The sequence below is a fragment of the Peromyscus leucopus genome, chromosome 3 (genome assembly GCF_004664715.2).
Source record: "Peromyscus leucopus breed LL Stock chromosome 3, UCI_PerLeu_2.1, whole genome shotgun sequence".
Lineage (NCBI taxonomy): Eukaryota > Metazoa > Chordata > Mammalia > Rodentia > Cricetidae > Peromyscus > Peromyscus leucopus.
This window is the reverse complement of record NC_051065.1, coordinates 108748459-108771899: the sequence shown is the minus strand read 5'-3', so window position 1 is coordinate 108771899 and position 23441 is coordinate 108748459. Positions and strand designations below refer to the sequence as shown.

The 23441-nt window shown below is 45.0% G+C and overlaps 1 protein-coding gene across 1 annotated transcript in view; it reads left to right on the top strand.

Annotated features, from left to right (window-relative positions):
- Adamts9 (ADAM metallopeptidase with thrombospondin type 1 motif 9) overlaps nt 1–19507 on the top strand; it is a 162898-nt gene extending 143391 nt beyond the window's left edge. Inside the window, exons 38-41 of the mRNA XM_028855107.2 lie at nt 861–952; nt 6791–6895; nt 16660–16753; nt 19363–19507. Of these exons, the coding sequence (XP_028710940.1) occupies nt 861–952; nt 6791–6895; nt 16660–16752 (290 nt within the window). The 3' untranslated portion in view covers nt 16753; nt 19363–19507. The remainder of the gene's footprint in view (nt 1–860; nt 953–6790; nt 6896–16659; nt 16754–19362) is intronic.
- Nucleotides 19508–23441: the final 3934 nt, after the last annotated feature.

Below are 23441 nucleotides of genomic sequence, written 5' to 3'. Positions count from 1 at the left end.
GTTCCTGGAAGGGCAGAAAGACTTAAAAAAAAAAAACCCACTGGGCCACCCCAGCCACCCCAGCCACCCCAGCCACCCCAGCCACCCCAGCCACCCCAGCCACCCCAGCCACTCCAGCCACCCCAGCCACCCCAGCTACCCCAGCTACCCCAGCTACCCCAGCTACCACCTGCAGTTCACTGTTTACCCTCCTGTGCATTGTGGAGCTTCGAGGAGCGGCAGCGGGTTAAAAAATAACTGTGGATCAACACTGTTTTTAGTGGCTTTCCTCCCCACTTTGAAACTGTAAGCTAGCCCCGAACTTGAGAAATTGCCATTAATAACTTCAAGATGTGTGTTCTAATTGTTCTACATTCTGGCAAGAACAGGGCCTAGGCCACAGGAGGACAGGGGAACCTTGGGGGATGGCCCCTAAGTGGCTGGAAATACTTCCCTGGCTTCTTGCCCTGTCCTTAAGCCGGGCATGCGGGGTAACAGGAGGTTCACCGGCGCTCAATTACCGCACTTAAGTGATTCCTATTTATGTAGGAATCAATTCTAAGGTCACGTTAAACCTCTTTTTGGCTCCCATGCTCTGTGGAGACGGCAGTCAGTGCTGATAAAGGCCAGGGAAAGAAGCTCCCAGAACCACAAATGTGGTGGGGAAAACATCAGTGCACATCTGGATCCATTTGCTCACTAATAATTGGAGTTATTTCTTTCTCTCCGATCCCTTCCTCCTCCTCCTCCTCCTCTTCCTCCTCCTCTTCCTCTCCCTTCTTTCTTCTTCTTCTCCCATCTCCTTATTAACATCCCGTCCCTTCCACACTTCTCTCCCCCTGCCTTTCTTTCTCTCCCTTTAACCCTTTCCCCACCCACAGCCACTGACTTAGAGTTTGCAAGAACAAGTGAAGGACACCCCGTCCCTTTCGCCACCGCTGGGGACTGCTACAGTGCCGCCAAGTGTCCACAGGTATGTCCTCAAGCCTTACGGCCTCCCAGGAATCCTCTGCTCACCCTGCTTTGGAGGCCCCCTCTGTCCGTGTGTTCCCACAGTTAGCATAGTTGATCGTGGGACAGTTTGGCTGCACTACATCAAGGGCCTCGCAAACGCTTTTGGTTTCTAACCCAGGAGTGTGACTCCTAAGAAACGCTCACAGCCACGGGCATAACTTCTGCGTTCAACAAGATGCACCAGGCATCATGGCCAAGACTTATAAATGAATCAGATGTTTCACGGCAAAGACTCGGTTCCATGAATAATGCCTCAATAAATGAATCCTGCAGTCAGGAGAATGTTGGTTAATGCTTAATGATGGACTTTCCATCAACAAAGTGCATGCTTTGTAGCATTTCCCAGTTTCTGGGGTATAAATCGTCTCCCTGTGACTGATTTAAACTCTCTCTGACAGTATGTCACTAAATGATCTGGTGGTACAGATCTGAAATCTCAGATATTTCGGGAGGATGAGGCAGGAGGATTGGAAGTTCAGAGCCTCCCTGGGCTACAAAATGAGTTACAAACCAACTTGTCAACCTTGGAAGTTAGACCTTACCTCAAAAAAAGCATTAGCATTCATATACAAGACCACAGATCCACCCCCAACACCTACCCAAACAAACAAAGAAAAGAGGAGAAAAAATATTACATGTGAGCCTCAGCATACCAATTTGTCATTATAAATTCTAATATTACAATATATAGAAAAACACATGGTATTATAGAAGAGAAACCAATGTCAAAAATACAGCATGTACCATGGTCCTATCGGTGTGCTTTGGGTAGCTTTTTAGTGTGTGTGTGTGTGTGTGTGTGTGTGTGTGTGTGTGTGTGTATGTGTGTGGTGTGGTGTGTATTGTGTTTGTGTTGTCGTGCTTGGAATTGAACCCAAGGCCTCTTGCGTGATAAACACCTGCCACACAGCTGAGCGACACCACCAGCCTCTGTTTTCTCTTAAATATTTCTTGAGAATTTTATGAGTACTGAATTTACATTATTCCAACCCTCCCTTCTCCCCGGCACTTTTTAAAATGTGTATTGGTACAGAAAAGATCTGGAAGGAGGTTTTTTTTTTTTTTTTAAATATATGTGGGTGTTTAATGGTTTTAAATAAATAAATATTGGAACGGGAGGTCTCAAGATTTACAAGGCATACTTGGGCCTCCTCTAACTCCGTAAATGTTGAGCTTCTAGAACAGTCTCAGCAAATGAGCTGCCCCTTCTTTTACACTTACTCCGAGCCAGGTCATATCTTTGTTGTTGGAAACTCACAATGTCCAAGCCCAAGGAACCCATCGCCCATGAGGAGAATAAAACATCAACAACCGTGATATGACATTCTAAAAGTCCCCTTCGCCTGAGCCTTGGGGCTCTGGAGGTGTCTTGATTCCATCTGTTAGCTCTCCTGCAGATGTATAAAATTTGCAGTGTTCGTACCAGAAATGCAAGCTAAGCGTCTTCCCCTCTTCCTGCCCAGGCTACAGTCACAGGCTTTCTTGCCTCTTCCAAGCCTTTGGGGATATGTTCAGTGTTCAAGTGTTAATCAGCCTGGACTAATTTTGCAAAATGGCCAGTGGCTTTTGCAAGAAGTACCAGCACTTGGAGCATGCTGAAGAATCCTCTTCTAGACAGGAAAACATAGCTCGCTGTTTCCTTTGGTTCCCGTGGGTCTTTGCAAAACTGCCGTTAGCCTGTGCTGGGAATTTCCCACTTGTGAGCATTCAGGAGTCTGACATTAGGATTGGAGGATGCGGTCAGAGTCCCAGACATTATCTCTGAAGGATGGATGGCTTTGTCCCCAACCACAGATTCCTCCAAACTCACCTGTCCTCAGAGCCTCCAGCTTTAGGACAGCACCAGTAAGCATTTTAGAGGCATGGCGGGAGCACCCTGTGGGAGGAAGAAAAGCAGCAAAGGACATAATGGTTAGAGGGGATTTTCCTGCTTCATCAAGGAATTCCAAACGTTTGCCATGCAGTTTCTTCGGAGGGTGCATGACTCCAAGCATCCTCTCTGTGTGGCTCGCATTTCAGTAGCCAAGAGGCTGACCCTGCCCTTTTCAGCTGCCTCAGAATTTTCTCATTTCTATGCGCATATCCTTTAGGAAGTTAACTCTTCAGTAAGTGAAGGGTAATTTGTTTTTATGTATTTTAATAACTCATTTACTAAACTCTAATAAGAAGTGGTTGTTAAATAGGAAAATGCTATGCCAGGGAGAGGATTTCTATTTTTCCCTCTGCCAGTTCTTCGGACTCTATTGGGTTCCTTCGGGATTCCTTAAAAATTGATTGAGCATTGACCATACTTATGAAAAACCTGAGTTTTTTTTTGTTTTTTTTTTTTTCAATTTTCTAGGGGAAGGTTCATAGGCAGCCTGACGAGGCACAGTCTGCAACCTGGTGTCTGCATTGAAATCAAAGCAGAAGGAGGCTCTGTTTGAGCCTCTGTCTTCTGCTCTTCATTTTGTCTTTGCTTTAAAAACTTTTCAGTCCAAGGAAATTGCTGGGAGCATCTTTTTTTTTTTTTTTTTTTTTTTTTTTTTTTAGTGGCTGGAGAGACAGCCATGGGTGCTGGGAAGAATACGGTTTTTTTATGCTGATCACAGTAAACTCAGTATTGTTTCCACGGACATTGATATTAGTCACTCACCTTTATTGAGAATTTTCTGTACTTCAGGCATTGTGCTTAACATTCGTAAGACATTAGTGCGGAGTCTCAGCTTTCCATCCCCTTGAGATGAAATTCTAACTTTTCCAGAGCACACAGATGTCTCTGGACAGGCTGGATTTGATTTCAAGCTGTCTGAATCCCTCTCCACTATGGTAGATGGGTCCTTCTCACCCTGTTACCAGGAAGATCCTGCCACATTCACGCTCGTTGGACAAGAATAGGACCCCTCTTGGTCTGAGTACCTCTCCTGCAGACCTCTGGAGATCATCTAGCATGTGTATAACTCTCCATTTCTCTCCCTCCTAAATCAAGAGTCAGTCGCTACACAAGACAGGAGGTGTAAATACGTCCCACAACAGAGACAGAGAGACCATGAGGTCTTTTCTTCTCCAGGGTTCTTAGTTTTCAGAGTGCCAGTCAGCTAGGATGTTTATGGAAAGTGCAGGTCCTTCAACCAGAAAATTTGCAAGAATGAGGAAGACGACCTGCTGTTGCCTTCAAATGTGTCTCCCTGCTGAGAGTATGGACCCACAAGGTTACAAGGAGTGTGCTCAGTCACAGCCAGCCCAGAATGTTAGTGGCATCATAAGGACAGGAGCTAGGCCAGCATCTGCTTTCTAAGCAGATATTGCTTCTGCAGCGCAGCAAAACGGGGTGTGTGTGTGTGTGTGTGTGTGTGTGTGTGTGTGTGTGTGTGCAGGTGGAAGGGGGAAACGAGCAGCCCTGGGTGACTGTGTGATGTGGGATCTATGGATGGTAGGTCCTGCCCCTCTGAGTAGCAGTGACCATGAGATAAGGAAGCGACCAGTGGGATCTGAGCACGACAGTGAACACACCTGCACTCTCAGCGGCGCTCAGGAGGCGAAAGCAGGAAGACACTGCGTTCCAGGCAGCCTGGGCCACATAATGAGACTTTCTCTCCAAACTGTCTTGCTTTTTTAATTTTTAAAACTTGGGAAGGAAAACAAAAGGCCAGTAACAGAAAATTGTGTGAGGAGATTGGCGTGGAAGTCCCGGTCTGGTCGTATTCACCAACACCTGGATTGAGGCGACTCAGTATAAAGACTGCTAACACCAACACAGTATAGTCATTACAAATATCTAATAATATCTCCTACTGTCTGCCAGGCCAGGAGCTAAGTGAAATATGGGGGAGGGGAGGGGAGCTTCCATCCCATAACCTTCTTTTCAAAAGTTTGGTCTTACTAACCCATTTTATTGACAGGCTGGGGAAGTAAGCCACTTGTTTATAACCCACGGAAGCAGACGCAGAAGGGGGTGTTGTGGAATGAATCCATTGTTTCCTCCTGAGATTTCTCACCCTGGGCACTTGGGACCTTGAGGATCAGGGCTGGATAATTCACTGTCAAAGACAGGGGCCTGTCCTGTTACTTACAGGCAGTCCCACGGAGTCTCTGGTGTCCCCCTGTTGAATAGACCCCTCTCCTGCCACCATCTGGGATGGCTCTGTCTGTAGACATTGCCACATCTCTTCTGAAGACACATCCCCCCCACCGTGACCACTGGCTGCTCACCACACAGACACCCTCTTTCCTGTCTCACGTGCATGGTGCCCCAGCTCCAGGACGGTGTGCAGGTTTCATTTGCTTCTATTTAAGAAACTGGTAGGAAGACAATCCCAGCGCCACACCTCGTCCTGGAGTTTCAGCAGAAGATCTCGGATGTGCTTCTTACTGGAAAATCTATCAAGTGTCAGTCTCCTTACTGCTGATAACTAGTATAAACAGACAAAGTGATACTGAGCCCCTCCCCTAAATAATTATGATTAGACTAGGCAAATTAGAAAATACAGAAATGACGCTTTTTGTTGTTGTTGTTGTTTGTTTGTTTTGTTTTGTTTTTCGAAACAGGGTTTCTCTGTGTAGCTTTGCGCCTTTCCTGGAACTCACTTGGTAGCCCAGGCTGGCCTCGAACTCACAGAGATCCGCCTGGCTCTGCCTCCCGAGTGCTGGGATTAAAGGCGTGGGCCACCACCGCCCGGCATCTCCTAGAGTTTTGTTTTTGTTTTAAGATGGGGTTCCCCAGGTAATGCAGATGGCCTGGATCTGACTGCCATCCTCCTGTCTCAGTCTCCTGAGCATTGGGATCACAAGCAGGGACCACCACACCCAATTTATATGTGGCTAATTTCATTTATTCCTCACCACGGTAAATGAGGGAGGTATGTGCATTACCTTCCATTTTACCCGCAGACTAAAGGAGGTCTTGAGAGGCTGGGATCTCTCTCTCTCTCTCTTTCTCTGGGATCTAATCACTGCTGAAGGAGTTAACTCAACTCGTTCATACCAGGGTTTGGTTGTGAGTGGCACCTCTGTGCTTTAACTTTTGACAAAGCTGTGGGTCTTGGTTTGGGGAGAAGGAGGAATCCTGAGAGCATGTTCACGTAGAACATTCTCAGCTGGGAAACCGCCAGTGGTGGAGATGGTTTTGAAAGAGAGGAGAGGCCGATACACTGCACTGGCTCCTAAGAGATAAATATCAAAGCGCCCAGACCACACACCCTGGGGGCCTTTGGTAAATCTGTCCCTGGAGCAAGGCTGGGGGAAGCGGGTAGAGAGGTTGGGGGTGGGAGCTTCTTCGGCAGGCCAAACGCGCCCTCTCGTGGACACTCTGGGAAACGCGCCTCTGCTTTGAACTCACACCCAGCGGAGCTTGGTACACAGTGTGCTTGCTCTTCGCCCCAGGGGAACTGGAAGCCCAGGGAACTTTGGCAGCTAGACCTTGTTAGAAAAATTACACTGTGGCATTTTGGTCGTGAAGGAATCTGATAATTGTGAACAACATCAGAGTTTCTGTGCTACGGAGGCCGACTGGAGGAAGCTGTGAGAGAGGATTTAGAAGTCAGTAAGAAATGACCTGGGCGCTCACTGTGTTCTTAGAGGGAGTTAATCGGCTGCGATCCTGGGTTTCACCATCTGTAAACAAGATCCCCACCTAGAAATCATGAATGTAAAGTGTGTGGCTCTGGCAATGGAATAACAAAATACCTTCAACGATGCGTGGCCATCAAAATTAATTAACACCCTTCTCCTTCCCAAAGTGCCTTTAAAAGTGTCAGCTTTGCTTTGGGTGGTGTGTCACGTGGGCTGAAAGTCTTTTTGCACTGGCCTTGTGTTCCAGGGGCGTTTTAGTATCAACCTTTATGGGACCGGCCTGTCTTTAACGGAGTCTGCCAGATGGACATCACAAGGGAATTATGCCGTTTCGGACATCAAGAAGTCTCCGGTAAGACTGCGTATTGCTTGGGGATGGGGGACGGCCCTTGCTTTCATTTTGTGAGTATGGTGCCTGTGGACTGCAGGAGCCAGTGTGCTTTCCCAATCTTCAAACCTTTTATTCCCCCAAAGTGCCAGAGAGAAAATGTAGAGCGTAAATACAGGAAGGAGTGAGCAGGGGGGTCTCATCTCACCTGGTTGGAGTTTTTCCCACCTGGTAAATGCTAAGCTGTCCAGGCACCTGGGAGGACTACCTAATCAAAAGGGGCCCGGGGTTGGGAGGTCGGGGGGTGTCTAGAATGCACACAGCTCAAACGTCTTTACTAGTCAATGTAACTCACCTATATGAACCTAGGAAAACGATGTTTTGGTTTGCTCCTGCTTTGTTCTGCTCAAAAACAATTGCAGTTCCGATAGGAAGAGGTTATGGGGTGATATTTTATGGGAAGTTAGGGATACCCACACGGCTTCTACAATAATCCACTTTGGGGTCACCCTGCCCCTAGCGCCCACGGCGCGCCAGCAGCACTGGAGCGTATTGGAATGCAGGCATGAGGGTCCTGGTCTGCTGAGTCCAGTTCTGGAGCTGAACAAGCCCCAGGTGATTGAAAAGCGTGGCACAGCCAGAGAATCAGGATCCTGTGTACAGTGGAGCCACTTGGGACATTTAAATGTACCGTCTGGTCCCTGTGACCAGGTAAGGGATCCAAACCTCCGGGGCTGTGTCTCCATGGTGATTCTGATGGGCAGTGAGGCAGAAACTCCCCCATCCCTTACAGCCCTTCTGTTGAGTTCCAGTGCAAGGGTCCCCTGGAGACATAGGAGGTTTCCCGGGTCCTATTCAGTTGTCCCTGCACATGTGAGTCATGAAAAGGAAGAGGGTGAAGAAAACAGCCCCGAGTCCAGAAGAATGTGGCCAGATGGGGCGCAGCTACCTGGTTAGGACTGCAAGTTAGGACCGCAAGGCCACCGGGAAATGGATTTTTTAACTATTTCATTAAGATCATATAGGATGTTTATATACTTTAAAACAGTCTGTCCCCAACTACGGGGGAACACACCTGTAACTTCAGCAATGGGGAAGCTTCAGTTTGAGGTCAGCTTGAGCTACCTAGGTAGACCCTGTCTCCTCACCCCCAGTTCCACAACTACTGAGAGTAAAGGTGATATGGTGCTTATCTGAAATTCTTATTTGACTGGTGTCTGTGTGTTCTCTTGCTAAATTTGCCAGTCTTTTCAAGCATGCTGCCTTGGGTTAGAACCAGAGATGGGAGCAAACCCCCAGGATGGGGGAGGTCCCATTCTGACTTTTTCAGGAAAATGTGTTTCCTGACCCCCCCCCCTTTAAACTTCTGGAATCCTATCTGCATCTCATTGCAAGTCCTCATTGCGCCACCAAGCTAGTCAGGGATCACAAATCTGAGTCAATGGCCACATTGATTGCTCATGATTTAATCATAAGTATTGCCCTCCCACCGAGAGGAACAGAGACATTTGAAATGACACAGTGACCTTTGACTGCACCCTGATATTACAATATTCTCCCCTACCACTCCCCCGACCCCAGATCTATAGGGGTTTTTTTTTTTACAAGAAATAAAATTAGTATGTTTTATTGTGTTCACTTTTTGACATGTGTAATATGTCTCAATGACCAAAATTAAAAATTTTAACTGTTTTAGATATGGTTGAATGAAATCATCTTTGATATAGGAAGTTATATATATATAATTACAGTTCTGCTAGACTATTTCAATACTGAAATTTCAGCCAGAAACTAGAAATAACTAAAGGCTTTGGTGCCATCTTATGGACATGTTGAGTACTGCAGGGATGTTTTCCGTCCTCTGAGAATTTTGCTTGAGCTGCCAGCTCCTTCCCTCGCCCTTCCACTCCCCCTCTCTCTCCTTCTCTCCCTCCCCCTCCCCTCTCTCCCCTCTCACATGTACAAGCTGGTTTCCGGCCTCCTGGCAGTCTAGAGCAGCGCTGCTGTTTTAGCTTCAGAGCAGCACCCCCTAGGGGTGATCTGTGAAAATGGACTCCGAGAACTGTTGTGGTGGGGGAAGAGTACAGCTGGTGTTCTCTTCCTGAAGAACACCTCCTACCTCCAAGACTCGGGGATCATCACGGAGCAGGAAGTGGAAACATTGTAAGAGCCACAAGGTGTGGACATCTGCAGCAAATGTGTCTGAGTTGCTCTCCATGAACTCACCATGGCTGCGGCTACACACACCAGCGTTGTGGCTAAACCTGGATCTCTGGTGCCACTTGAAGCCGGAGACACCACCTCACCCCTGCGGGCAAAGTTTCTGTGCACTTCCTTGTACACAGTGGGAAGAACCCTGACACCTGTCTTTACCTGAGACAAATCACGCTTGTCATTCAAAATGCAGTGACTATGCTGGCCCTCAGTAGATGCCCGAAATCTCAGGAAATGCCAAACTCTAAGTATACTAGCTTTCCTCTGTCTGTTGCATTCCTCTGAAGGCTTAATTTGTAAACAGGGCACAGTAAGAGACGAACAACAACTTCTAATAAAATAGAAGCAATTAGAACAACATATTATAAACAAAGATGTGTGAATATGCGCTGTAAGAACACCCTGTGCTTGCCTCATCATGGGATGATGTCGCATGGGATGCCTACAGGATGAAGTGAATGAGCAAGATCTGTGATGGAGTGTTGGGCTACATTAGAGCTCCTTGAGCGCAAACAGTGATAGCAGAGCAATTGACGTGATAGCGGGATGCTCTGAGTTACTAAGGAGCAGGTGTATGTACACCTGGGTACATTGGAGAAATGAATGAGTCTTGTACCAAGTGGGTGTACAGCATGATAGTGAGAAGTTTCATCATATTCAGAGAGGCATGTATTTTTTAGGAATTTTTTTTTTTTAAATTTCTATGTAATATGTCCAAGCCATACTGTTCAAGCCAGATAAAAGAAACTGCAAAGAGAAAAACCCTGATAGGTACAGGGCTTCCAGAGCTGCTCTTTGTTTGGAAACTTCCACATTGACCCTGGACCCTCCCAGCTTAAGTGGGACAGCAAGTGAGAAGGGGGGTCACATTTTCCAGGTGTCAGATTGAGAATGTGGGCAAAGAGGTACATGCCTGATAGTCCTCCGTGGTGGGCTCTAACTTGCAGCTTGGCTGTGTGGTGAAGGCCCTCCATGGCTGCTGAGAGAAGAGGTGGCCTCCATCCATACTGGAGGGCCCCATACATAGAGTGTGGGTGCTCATCCACATTGTCACCTTGGGTTCTTGTGAAATCAGGGCAGACAGATAGATCGCAGCTGATGCTGTGGCATCTTCGCAGACTTGCGGCTTACTGCTCATTTGCAGAAGCTAGCTGAGGCTGCCTGCTGGAGGTAAAGACACTGCAGGCTGCAGGTTGAACCTGGGGGCGCTGTCCACATCCCACATCACACTTCCAGGCCAATGCTTGTTTGGAGGGTCTGATGAATTCTCGCTGTCTCAGCTTAGAGCCCTGCATAAGGACTAAATGGACAGAGAAGCAAGACCATGACTCGGAGGTGAGGAATGAGAGAAAATGTCCAAGTTCCGAGCTTGGGTGCCAGGAACATTCTGGCCCCCTAACTCCAAATGTGCTCAGGGCATAAAAGGGCTCTTCAGGCTTGTTTAGAGGTCTGCTGTTGCCCTGTTCACAATGTTCAGGACTACCTAGGGCCAGGCAGCTGGAAGGGAGCCCACTTCTGGCTGGTTGGGGTTGGTGCTCAGGGTTTTTCCCCCTTCCTTATGTGCCTGGGGAATTTTAAGGCGCAGGGAGACTGTTCTATGGGCCTGCCATCTACCAGGGATTCCTTGTGCTTTAGAAAGGATTGTTATGATGAATAATAAAATAAAATAGTTGCTTTATAAAGTAATGAAAGTTATATTGTGTGGCACAAACAGGCTTTTCCTACCTCTGAATTCCTTTATAACAACTGAGTTAAGAAATGAACATACATGTTTGCACACATGTGTACATGGTGTAGTAGAACTTCATGTATGTGCATGAACTGCCCTCCAACTTGTGAAAATCCACTACTCACCAGGTACTCAAGGCACTCAGACCGGCAAAGTGGAGTTCTGGAGATTCACCTTTTCTATACATACACATTTCAGTCTGCATGTTCCTACACATGGAAACCATACAGTGCTTGTGCGTCTATCTATATGTACATAGCTGTCGGAGGACTCTGTTTGGGGAAAATATATGTTCTGTGTTTCGTAGGAAGTTTCAGAAAAAGTTAATTCGGCATGTCATCTTAACCCTAATATTTCATTTTAGGTCCTAAAACTATGTCTTTAATTGTTAATATTGCCTCCTTCCCCTTCCACTAAAGACAGGCAAATGAACATACTTCCATCAAAGATAGCCCCCCCCCCTAAATCTCAGGCATCATCTTCCCCAAATCCTATCCACTGAGAAAAATTAAAGGCTTAGTGAAAGCTGAGAATACAAACTATACCTAATGAGGCTGTGAGTCATTCACTTAATTTATATGCAACAGTTGGAGCAGTTATTAACAAAATATTTATTTAAAAGAGAATTAGACTGTAATAAAGAAATAAAAACCAGAGTTTCATTGCATGTCAGTGAGGGCTTCTAGTTCCTTTTTTTTTTTTTTTTTTTTTTTTTCTGAAAGAAGCTGTCTCCATGGCAACCATATTTTTCTTACTGTGTGGTTTGGGGTTTTATTTTGTTTTCAACCTGGCAGCTGCTGGGATGCTGACAAGCTAGGACCATCTTCAGCATCATCAGAGGTTAGTATCATCCTAGATAATTTAACTTAGCTCAACTTCTGTCTGGTTTGCCTAAATTAGCAGAGTCTCCTGGAGGAGATCGTGTGCCTACTGTGAAGCCAATATTAACTTGATTTTTGTTTTCAGTTTATGACTGCCCAGGTCTTTTCTATTCAATGAAGGCAAGCTAGGATGGAGGGCCTCACAAGATTACTTTGTAAGGACAAAGAGAGATAGTCAGCAAAGCTCTGAGTTCAGTCCCCAGAATCCACATAAAAGTAGCTGGCTGGGCGTGGCAGCACACACTTACAATCCCAGCACTGAGATGGGCAGATCCCTGGGCCTCACTGGCCGGCCAGTCTAGCCTGTTTGTTGAGTGCCAGGCCAGTAAGAGCACTCTGTTTCAAACTCACAGCTATCCGCCTGCCTCTGCCTCCTGAGTGCTGGGACTAAAGGTGTGTGCCACGACCGCCCATCTGAGATGACCCATTCTTTGCAAGAAATGTCACAACTGGGCTGTAGGAAGCAGGTCTTCATGACCCTTGTGCTGGCTCTGGAGATGGAGCCCACAGATATGAGGTAAAAGTGTGTTCGGATCATTATCCCCAGTCATGTTCAAGGAGGCTGCGAGACAGGGCTTCCTTACTGGCACGGTCAATACAGAGAGAGGAGTGTGGTACTGCATTGAAGCAGGGGATGTTTCTAAAGTGTGGAAAAGCATTAGCAAAACTAATTAGCAAGACATTTACAGCTCAAAAGAGAATCCAGCTTTGTTTTTCAATCATCCATCTCATCCATTTAATAAATGTGTGATTAGCATCACTATTAGCCTTACACAGCCCTTGGTCCTAGATGCTTCCAGTTTTAGTGAGATGTCATCCTCACATCATGGGGCTTACATGAAAAAAAAAATGTCAAAGAAAATTATCTAGTTGCAGAGGACTTGCAGGAGACACCTGAGCCAAGGACGTGTCCCAGAGGAAGATGCCTTCAAACGGAGTTATGATGAGTTTACCAGGATGGGTGGGACAGATAGAAAAGAACAAAAGAGCGTCTCAGCCAACAGAGAATGACCTGTGCAAATGTCCTGTGGAGCAAGGTCATGGAATGGCAGAAATGGCAGGGTAGAACAGAATGGCATAAGACAAATGTGCCTAGGTGGCCCAATGCTGACTATGTGGGCCTTAGAGGAGAGATCATCAGCAACCCTTTTCAGTGAAGGGCCAGGTAGAAAAGATTTAGGGTTTTCAGCCAAATGACAGGGTTAGTTATATCATATGTGTATAATGTATGTTTATTATTATATGAACATATTAATATATATGTATATCAAAAGAGTAAAAACATTCACCAAAATGCTATTAGTGGAGCTGGAGAGGTGGCTCCATGGTTAAAAGCACTGTTGCTCTTCAAGAGTATTCAGGATTCATCCCTAGAACCCACATGGGGTCTTCTCACCATCTCTGACTCCAGTCCCAGGGGGTTCTTCTGCCCTCTTGTGGCCTCCTTAGATGCATGCACACACACTCGTGTGTACACAGACACACACATACACACAGGGTGTACAGACACACACACACAAATCCTTTTCTCAAATGTTACTGGTTGAATTCTAAATATACTAACAACTGAGTAGCATTTTAAACACAAATCTACTGAGGGGAGAATAGAATATTGGAGAAGAAAAATATTTGGTCTCACAAGTGTTTTCTATTATCAAGAGTTATGGTAAATATTTGATTGTTGATGCTGATGGGAATGAGGTTTTGTTTCATGTTGCTAAATGCTTTTTTACATAAACAGATATTGCCAAACACCATTATCTGTTCCCAACGAAACAATTTTAATTGAGCTTGCTCTTGTTTTGCAGACATTTATACAATTTTACTAGAGTTTTCTCTTGATGTTTGCTTGTTTAAAAAGTGTGTTGATTTGTTTATGTGTGTGTACCTGCCTGCATAAGCATTACTCGATAGATGTGTGCAGGTACCCATGGAGGCTCGAAAGTGTCAGGTTCCTTGGAACTAAAGTTAGAGGCGGTGTGAGCTGCCTGATATGGGTGCTAGAAAGCTAAATCTGGGTTCTCTTACAGAGCAGTAAGCATTCTTAACTGCTGAGCCATCTGTCCAGCACCGTGATAGCTGCTTTTCAATTAATCATTTGCAACTGAAAATTATATGGAAGCTTCTTGTTAAATAACCTAGTTAAATGGATTTTGAAATATGAAATTCTTTTCTCCTCACATTAGAGTCCAGCTCACACTATTGGATGTGCAGTTTGTGCTCAGGAAACAGAATCACTGTGAGTGTGTGTGGAATAGAGACGCACACTGCTCCTTATCCTAACTTGTGATGGCCCAGGAAGAGTGCTTCAAACGCTTAACATCACTTGCTGTTTAAGCAGTATTACCTTAACATGATGTGGTTGATATCTTGTGCACCCCAATTAAACTTAACTTAGACATAGAGGTTAGGCAGTGGTATCACACGCCTTTAATCCTAGCATTCCAGAGGCAGAGATCTATCTGGATCTCTGTGAGTTCAAAGCCACACTGGAAACAGCCAGGGGTGGTAACAAGAGCCTTTAAATCCCGGGAAGTGATGGCAGAAAGCAGAAAGGTATATAAGGCGTGAGGACCAGGAACTAGAGCTAGTTAAGCTTTTAGGCTTTTGAGCAACAGTTCAGCTGAGATTCATTCCGATGAGGACTCGGAGGCTTCCAGTCTGAGCAAACAGGACCAGCTGAGGAACTGGCGAGGTGATGTGGCTATGGCTTGTTCTGCTTCTCTGATCTTCCAGCATTCACCCCAGTACCTGGCTCCAGGTTTGTTTTTATTAATAAGAACTTTTAAGATTCATGCTACATCACTGCATAAGTTTTACCTATAAGGGTCATTTTCCTCAATTACAGGGTAAGTGTCTTAAGGACTACTACAAACTTGGTAGCAAAGATAATGTTCAAAGCCACTAAAGGTTCACTTGTAGTGACAGGGAACAGTTTTAATTCTCATCTCTCACCTCAAAAAACTTACTCAAAAAATTGGCCGATGCTAAGTTCTTACATTCCTGTACAATGGGAGAAAGCAAGTGTTCGGGCTCAAGGTCTCGACAAAACTCATCTCAAAACTGGGGGGTGACATCACGTGGGCTGGGCTCCCAGACCGAGAAAAAGGAGATTGTGAGCTGAGCACCAGCATTGTCTCTCAGCTTCCTGACGGTGGTGGATGCGTGTGACCCGCTGCCTCACTCCCCTGTGCTGTGCCTGTCCGAACAACATATGGGACTGTACTCTCAAACTGCGGCCCCCAAACAACCCATTCTCCTCCACGCAGCTGCTTCCCTTGGGTGTTTTGTCGTGCCGATGAGAAGAGTGACTGACAGCTGAGTCCCTCTGCTCTGGCTCTCCCTCAGCATCTTGGACACCTTTGCATCTGAGTCTGTTCCACAGAGATGGGGCACAGACATCCATTCTAAGGGACTGCAGAATGAGGACTGCCTCCTCAGATAACAGCAAGATCTGTCGGCTCACCGTGAGCCAGAGAAAAACTACACAACATGAACTACCTGCCTTGCTCTTAACTGACTGATGACCGGACTCCCATTCTCAGGCCTTGCAAGAACCCCTTCTTCTTGCCAGAGGGGTGATTTTTTTTTTCAGGCTAGGTTATTCCCTCTGTAGCTGCTTCCTCAGGTCTTGCTGTTAAACAAAACATATTTAACTCAGTCGGTAAACTATTTTTCTTATTTCACTAACAATTGAGCCACATGGAATGTACCTATTCTTGCTGTGTGTGTGTGTGTGTGTGTGTGTGTGTGTGTGTGTGTGTGTGAAAAACATGCTGTGTTGACATTCTATCTTAAATTTTCCACATCTTCGCCGCCGCTTTCTCGTAAGTTGGAAATATTGTGGTAAGAGCTTAGTGTGGTGATGCCAGTCCATGTTTTATTCCTTAAGCACATCTGTACTGCCGTTGTGTAACAAACACAGTGATGTGTTGCCTGAAATTGATGACAGAACATGCCACATGCCCCTGTCGATTAGAAGCAGGACATTTAAAACCCACTGTCCTCATCTTTTTCTTGATGTATCACAGGGCAACAGCCTGGTGGATTAGTTACTTATCCCATGGCTGGGACAAAGTATCCAGCCAAAGCAAACGAGAGGAGGAAGGGATTGTTGTGGCTCAGTCTGAGGGTACATACAGTCCATCGCGGGGAGGAAGGCGTGGTCACAGCGGTGAGATGGCGATCACATTGCATCTACGGTCAGAAAGTACAAAGATGGATGGGGAAAACGCCACCGTGTTTTCTGACTCTTCTGGGCTGTAATTCAGTCTGAGCTCTGAGCCTGTATTTAGAGTGGGTGTTCCCTCCTCTGAAACACATCCAGAATTGTATTTCTAGGTGATTCTAAAATCCAGACACGTCGACAACGGAGATTCACCATCACAACTGTAGTATGAAATGTTATAATCTTGCAGTCCACCTCACTCTCGAGAGCTGGGTTGTGCTGCTGGGATTCATGGTGTGCTGGGCAGCAGCATGAAGCCGAAACTACTCATCCTTTTTATTACAGTGTGAAAGCAGCTACAGGCTGTAGGTACATAAATGGTGCATGCTGGCCATGCCAAAATTTGAATTTTATGCAACTTTCAGGTGTCGAGACATACTAGTCTTAGTTTGATTTTTCTCAACTGTATAGAAGTCAAAACTAAGAAGCCATGGAGATGTATACCTACAATCCCAAACCTGGGAGATTGAGGCCAGCCCAGGATACATAGCAAAACCCTTGCTTTCTCTCAGACAAACCAACAAAAAGGTAAAAACTACTCCAGAAGCAGGTAGTAGGTATCTGGACTTGACCCTGTGAGCCTAGTCTGCTGGCCTATGCAATTAGACCAGCATGGCTGTGCTGAGTTTCATTTCAACACTTATTATGGGTGCAAATATTCATTTCCCCCCAAACCATGGCAAGCCCCCGAAATCACTAACCTCACAAGCATCTAAGAGGATACCTGTTTTTGCAGGATGGTACCCGGGTTGTTGGGAAATGTGGCGGTTACTGTGGGAAGTGCACTCCATCCTCGGGCACGGGCTGGAGGTGCGAGTTTCATAACTAAGGTAAGTCCTTCCCCCTCCCCACCTCCCCTTTCATTTTCTGTAGCCTAATGATGAACAAATATGAGTGAGTGTCCTTTCCTCCAGACAGGGCTACTGTCAAGTATTATAAAGCTGGCCCAATAATAACATTCTTGTTTATCTGTCTTTCTGTGCCTGCGGCCACCGTCCCTCACCCTTGAACCCAAGTCCTCAGGCCTCATACATTCAGTTCCTCTGTATTGCTAGTTGAAAACGCCACGTGCTGGGCCTCACCTCCAGAAGTCTTACTTCCTAAGGTCTCTGGTATATCCAGAGATCTATGTTTTGAGTATTGGGAATTGTGATGTAGGGGACTGAGATAAACACTTCGAGAATATAATAATCACAGTAGTGCTGGTGTTTGTCAAGATCCCACTGTGCTGAGCACCTTACAGGCATGGGTTCATCGAATCCTCCCAAGGAAATCGTGAGGTAGAGCTCTTGTCTTATTTTGCAGCAGAGGAAGTTGAGGCTTACAACTGTTAGTTTCCTTAAGGTCACAGTGACCTTCCCTTGCAGGCCACGGTGACAGCTTACGCCAACAGCATTGCTCTCAATGACTACAGTGTCACAGATTTGCCACTCACAGTGGGGCCAACAGCTCGGCGTCATCTGAGATCTTGTTATAAATGCCGATCTTAGAACCCCGTCCCATGTATACAAGAAATCAGAATCTCTATTCTATCACACTCCACAGAAGGCTTATGCCAACAAGTGCTCCCTCTGCTGGACAAAAGACTAAACTGCTCACTTTTCATTATCCTGGTACCTTCAGCTACATGGTGCAGTTTAACCAGCCTTTGTGACTAACACCTTCCCTGTGACTTCCAGTAGCCTATTCGGTTCCCTCCATAGCTTGTCCCTGTTCCAACACACGAGCTACTATTTGACAAATATGAAAGTAAACATCAGGATTGAAAGTATTCTTTTATGTAATTTTTAGAACAGGCTCTTGCTTATTAGCCCAAGCTAGCCTCAAACTTGGGGTCTTTGTGCCTCTGTCTCCCAAGTGCTGGGGTTGCAGTTGCACACCACCACATCTGGGCAGAATTGCAATCTTAAATTAGTACTGTTTGTGTTACAAAGGAGAAAGAAACTAAGTTAACTAACTGAGATGCTCGTGTGCTGTGCCCTCTTCATCGCTGCGTAGGGCTCCCCAGTATTGTCCTTCTCCATCAATCAGCAGGGACCCCTCATGGTGCTTCTCAGCATGCCATCTTTCCCACACCCAGGCCTTGCTGAGATTACATCATCATTATAGTTCCTGATTAAACTAAATGCTGTCCACAACCAGTCTGCAAAATAACTCCCCTTGGGCGGGAGAGATGGCTCAGTAGTTAAGAGCACTGGCTGCTCTTCCAGAGGACCTGGGTTCCATTCCCAGCACCCACATGGCAGCTCCATCTGTAACTCCAGTTCAGAAATCTGATACTCCCTTCTGGCCACCTAGGGCACCAGGTACTCATATGACACCCAGACATACAGGCAGGCAAAGCACCCCCACCACCCCCACCACACACAAAAATAATAAATAAACAACACCTCTCCTTACCTCTGGTGGGGTCACATGGTCAGTTCCGAAGTAGAGTGTCTGGTGGCCTGAGATCTTGTGCCTACCAAGAGACAGTTGACTGACAACTTCTTTTGGAAGAGGATCACTTCTAAGAGTAGGAAGAGATTTGGCCTGGGACTGTAGCTCAGTAGTAAAACACTTTCCCAACATGAACAAGGCATGGAGTTTGACCCTTAGAACAGGCACAGTGAACAAAACAATAGTGTGTGAGTTTCAGGGCAGCCTGGGCTAGAGAATAACACACACACACACACACGCACGCACGCACGCACGCACGCACGCACGCACGCATGCACGTGAGCACACACATGGGGCGGGGAGTGCTTAGGATCTCAAAGGGGGAGATGGAGTGGAAGTAGGCAAAACTCAGCAGATATACACTAGAGACCCCATTTGCATGTGTGCTTTATATCTGCTTTTCTTACATATGTTATCTGTCATAAAATATGGGTACATATGTACAAAACTTACCTGTATAGATTCACATGTATGTAAGAAGACTAAAAAGAAATGCCCTAACATTTGAATGTTATCTCAGATGAGCTTTCCAGGCACTGAGCTCTTTTCTCTTTTATTCTTTTGTAATCGTTCTTTTTTTTTCCTTTCTTTTGAAGTTGCGTTCATTTATTTATGTGTGTATGTGTTGGTGCGTGCACATGCCTCCGCATGCCTGTGGACCTGCGGACAACCCACAGGAGTCAGTTCTCGCCTTCCAGCAAGTGCCTCTCCTCACTCGGCCGCTTGCTGCTCTCCTCCTTCTGTGGTGCTGGAGGTCGAACCCGGGACCTCACACTACTAGACAGACACCCGACCCAGGCTGCACCCCCAGCCCACTTCTGTGTTGCTCAGAGCAAAGAAATAAGTAAAGATAACCAAATAAGTAAGAGTTCACCTTGTAACCCGGAAAGATCCTAAGTGACACTTTGTAACTCTGCATGTGAAAGGGCCTAGTCGCCTGCTCTCCGCTTTCTGCCTTTGGCAGAGATGGTGTGTAACTCCTAGTTGTTTTTTCTTTCAGGGGCTCTGAAGAGGAAGCCATTATGGAATGGATGAAGGATAGTAATTCAATACCTCCACCTTAACTTTGGGTGCATTTGTGTGTGTGTGTTTGTGTGTGTGTGTGTGTGTGTGTGTGTGTGTGTGTGTGTGTGTGTGTGTGTATGTACCTGTCTGCTTGCGTGTGTGAACATGTGTGTATATGAGTGTACATATGCATATATATAAATATATATAAATATATATATACAGGTTGAGCATCCCTTATCCCAAAATTTAAAGTCTGAAATGCTCCAAGTTCTGAAACCTTTTGAGTGCCAATATGAGATCTCAAATGGAAATTTTCATGCCATGAAACTTTGTTTTATACACAAAATTTGTTGACATACCATACAAAATTACATTTCTGTCATGTATGTAAAGGTGCATGGGAAACACCAATGGAGTCCATATCCCATGTTCTTGGGCAAGTATTGCTCTCTACCTGAGTACCCTACTGCTTAAAAGCTATACTAAAACCTCCTCGTAAGCCCAACACCACTTAAAATAAAGAAGCATAAAGGAATACCATGCTCAGATTGAATCCCATCCCCAAGGTATCTCATTTTGTATATGAGAATATCACCAAGTCTTTGAAATGTCCGACATGCGCACTGATGGTCTCAAGCATTTCAGTAAGGGATACTCAACCTGTGGAATACCCTAATGATGTAAAGTTTAATATTTATGTTTGAAATTATTTATTGTGATGTAATATTTTTGTACGTAAAATGATTTTATTGTGACTGCCTGTGCATGACGTCCTCCCTTGCAGTCAGACCACTGCATTTTACGTACTCTACATTATATGTAGTATATGACAAAGTGACCCTTCATTATCACGGTACACTGTTGTTTACTTTTTACCTGAAAATGTGTTTTACTGTTACATTTTGAGATTTGTAATTTTTTTTTTTTTAACAATCTAGCTGTCATCAAGGTGCTACGTGAGTTGAATAAGGGTATTTTTGGCAATTGTGGGAATGTTTCATTAGCCAAGAAGTGAGTTAGCAACATCACAGATTGTACCAACTGCTAATTATCATATCTATTCCGTTTCATGTGATCTCTGGGAAGAAATATGCTGCCTTGGTGCTAATATTATATGTTTTTAAAGTAATCTTCAGAGTAAAAAATATAAACACAATAAAAGGGAGTATCAGATAGATAATTCATAATGGGTAACATCACTTGGCTAGAGTGAGACCCACTATTAACATTTATTTGTAGACATGCCTTTTTTGGATAGTAGCTGGACTTATTTCTTCCTGCTGTTGTTGGTAATATGCTTTACTCTGGTCCATGGTGCCTTGGGCTCCTTTCAATCACTGGGAGGGTCCACCAATAGCTTCCTTACAGAGAGAGACACTGGGAAAGGGAGGGTCTCCTGCTGTTTTGTCAAGATCTCCTCAAAGACACCCAAGTTTACCAGCATCAAGACAAAGGATATACAGCAAGATCATAGCCTTAACACCCCTCGCAATACTCATGGCCTTCAGCACCCCTAAGCAGACTCGGGAGAACTACAGAAGCAGATTCTGAGCCATGGAGATCAACCACCTTTTACATGAAAACTTTGGCCAATGATATGACTTCCCTTCAGGCTGTGAGCCTAATACCCTGCCGGGTTTCCTGTGGTCTTCAGCATTTGTGTGAAAAATAAACTGGCATATAAGACGCCCAAGTCTTTCTGATCTTCCACGAGTCCACCTTTTGTTACTTCTTTCTGAAATGGAAGTGCTGAAGCTGTGGTCACAAGACATTTTGCTTGAGAAAGCCTGCCCAAGCTTTCCAAGACCACCGAGATTAGGAAAACCCTGACAGTATTCTCCAACTCCACAGAAATACCAGAGCACAGTATACTCGGTGTATGAACAAGTGTCATCTTCTATTGTTAATATATGTGAAACATATTATAAATAAATATCGTGACCACATCCAAACCATGTATGGTTCTCTTGACTTCTGGACTCTTGATTAACATTCAAATACAAATGTCTCTAGGGTTTTTTTTCTCTGTATGTTTGAGATTATAATGTATTATATCATTTCCCCCATCCTTTTCCTCTCTCCAAACCTTCCTGTCTTAGAGTTTCTATTGCTGTGAAGAGACACCATGACCAAGGCAATTCTTAGAAGGGAAAAACATTTAACTGGGATGGCTTACATTTTCAGAGGTCTAGTCCATTATCATCATGGTGCTATGTGGTCGTGTGCAGACAGACATGGTGCTGGAGCTGAGAGTCCTACATCTTGATCAGCAGGCAACAGGAAGTAGTCTCTCACTGGGCGTGGCTTGAGCATACATGAACCCTCGAAGCCTGCCACCACAGTGACATACTTCCTCCACCAAGGCCACACCTCCCATTAATGCCACTCCCTTTGGGAGCCATTGTTGTTTTTATCTAAGTTGTTCTAGTTACCAATAAAGATTTGGGAGGAAGATATTGGAGTGGTGTCTTATTTAGTTTGCGTGAGTCTGGGTCTAAAGTTTGCATTGTTGTTGATACCCCACTCTATTCTATCCTGGTCAGATAGCTGCAGGATATTATTTCAATTGTCTTATATTTGATGAGACTTGCTTTGTGTCTTAATAGGTGGTCCATTTTGGAAGAAGTTCCATAAGTTTCTGAGAAGAGTGTATACACTCTAGTGTTTTGGTGAAATGTGCTGTGGGTATCTATTAGGTCCATTTGATTTAGGCTGATATTTAAATCCATGGTTCTTTTTTTTTGTTTAGTATTTTTTCCAGATGACCTGTCTTTTGGTGAAAGTGGGGTATAGAAGTCACTCTCTACCACTATGTTGGGGTTAACCAGTAGTAATAGACTAAATAGTATTTCTTTTATGAAATTGTGTTTAGTGCATATATGTTTAGAATTCTACTATCCTATTAATGGATTTTTTTTTTCTTTAAGGGATGTAAAGTGGCTCTCTGCTCTTCTGGCTAGTTTTGACTTGAAGTCTATTTTGTCTGATCCTGGGCAGCCAGCCACACCTGCTTGTTTCTTAGTTCCCTTTGTTTTGAGCATCCTTTTCTACCCTGTGACCCTCGATGGTGTCCGTTGTGGGTGAGCTGTACTTCTTGGAGACTGCAAACAGATAGCTCTGGGTTTCCAATCCTATCTGCTCTCCTGTGTCTCTTGAGGACTTGAGACCATTGGTATGGAGCAATGGATTTATTACAGAACAATGTATGTTAACTCCTGGGGTGTGTTGTTTTGTGGTGTTTTCTTAGTCTTTTTTTTTTTTTTTTAAATTAACTATCCTAAAATTGTTTGTTTATTCCCTGTGACCTCTTTGGTATGTTTATCCCGTCTTCAGACTGAAGTATTCCTTCCAGCATCCTACATAGAAACTGGCTAAGGGTCATCAATTCTTACATCTGCTTTTATCAGGGAAAGTTTCTTTCTTTTCATTTTAATAGAAAGTTTTGCTGGGCATGCTATTTTTGGTTGACAATTGTCTTTCAGAACTTGGAATGCATCTTTCCAGGCTTTTCTGGCTTTAAAAGCTTTTGTCAGATAACCAGGTTGTATTCCAGTGTGCCCACCTTTATAAGTGACTTGACATTTGCCTCTTGTGGCTTTTAATTCCCCTTACATTGTCTCCACGTTTCTAATGTTTTATTTACAATATGGCATAGGGAGCTTCTTTTCCGGTCCTGTCTATTTAGAAGTCTGTGTGGCTTTTGTACTTGATGGGCCTATTTTTCTCTAAGTTTAGGAAATCTTTTCTACGATTTCATTGGAAATGCTCTCTATGCCTTTGTTCTGCTGGCCTTCTCCCACAATCCAAAAATCGCATCTTTTGGTGAGGTTCCGGATTTATTGTTCAATTTGGTCTTCACTGAGTACTCCAGTCCCGTTGCCATGTCTCCCGTCTCTGAGCGGCTGCTTTCTAGTCCATTAGCAAGGCTTTCCACCGGGCTCTTGATTTGGCTTGTTGAGTTGTTTTCATTCCCAGGATCGTATCAGATTGAACTTTCTTTGGCCACGCTATCTATTTCCATGGCTTGGATGAACTTCCTCATTTCAGTGCTGACCTTCCTCCTGGAGTAGA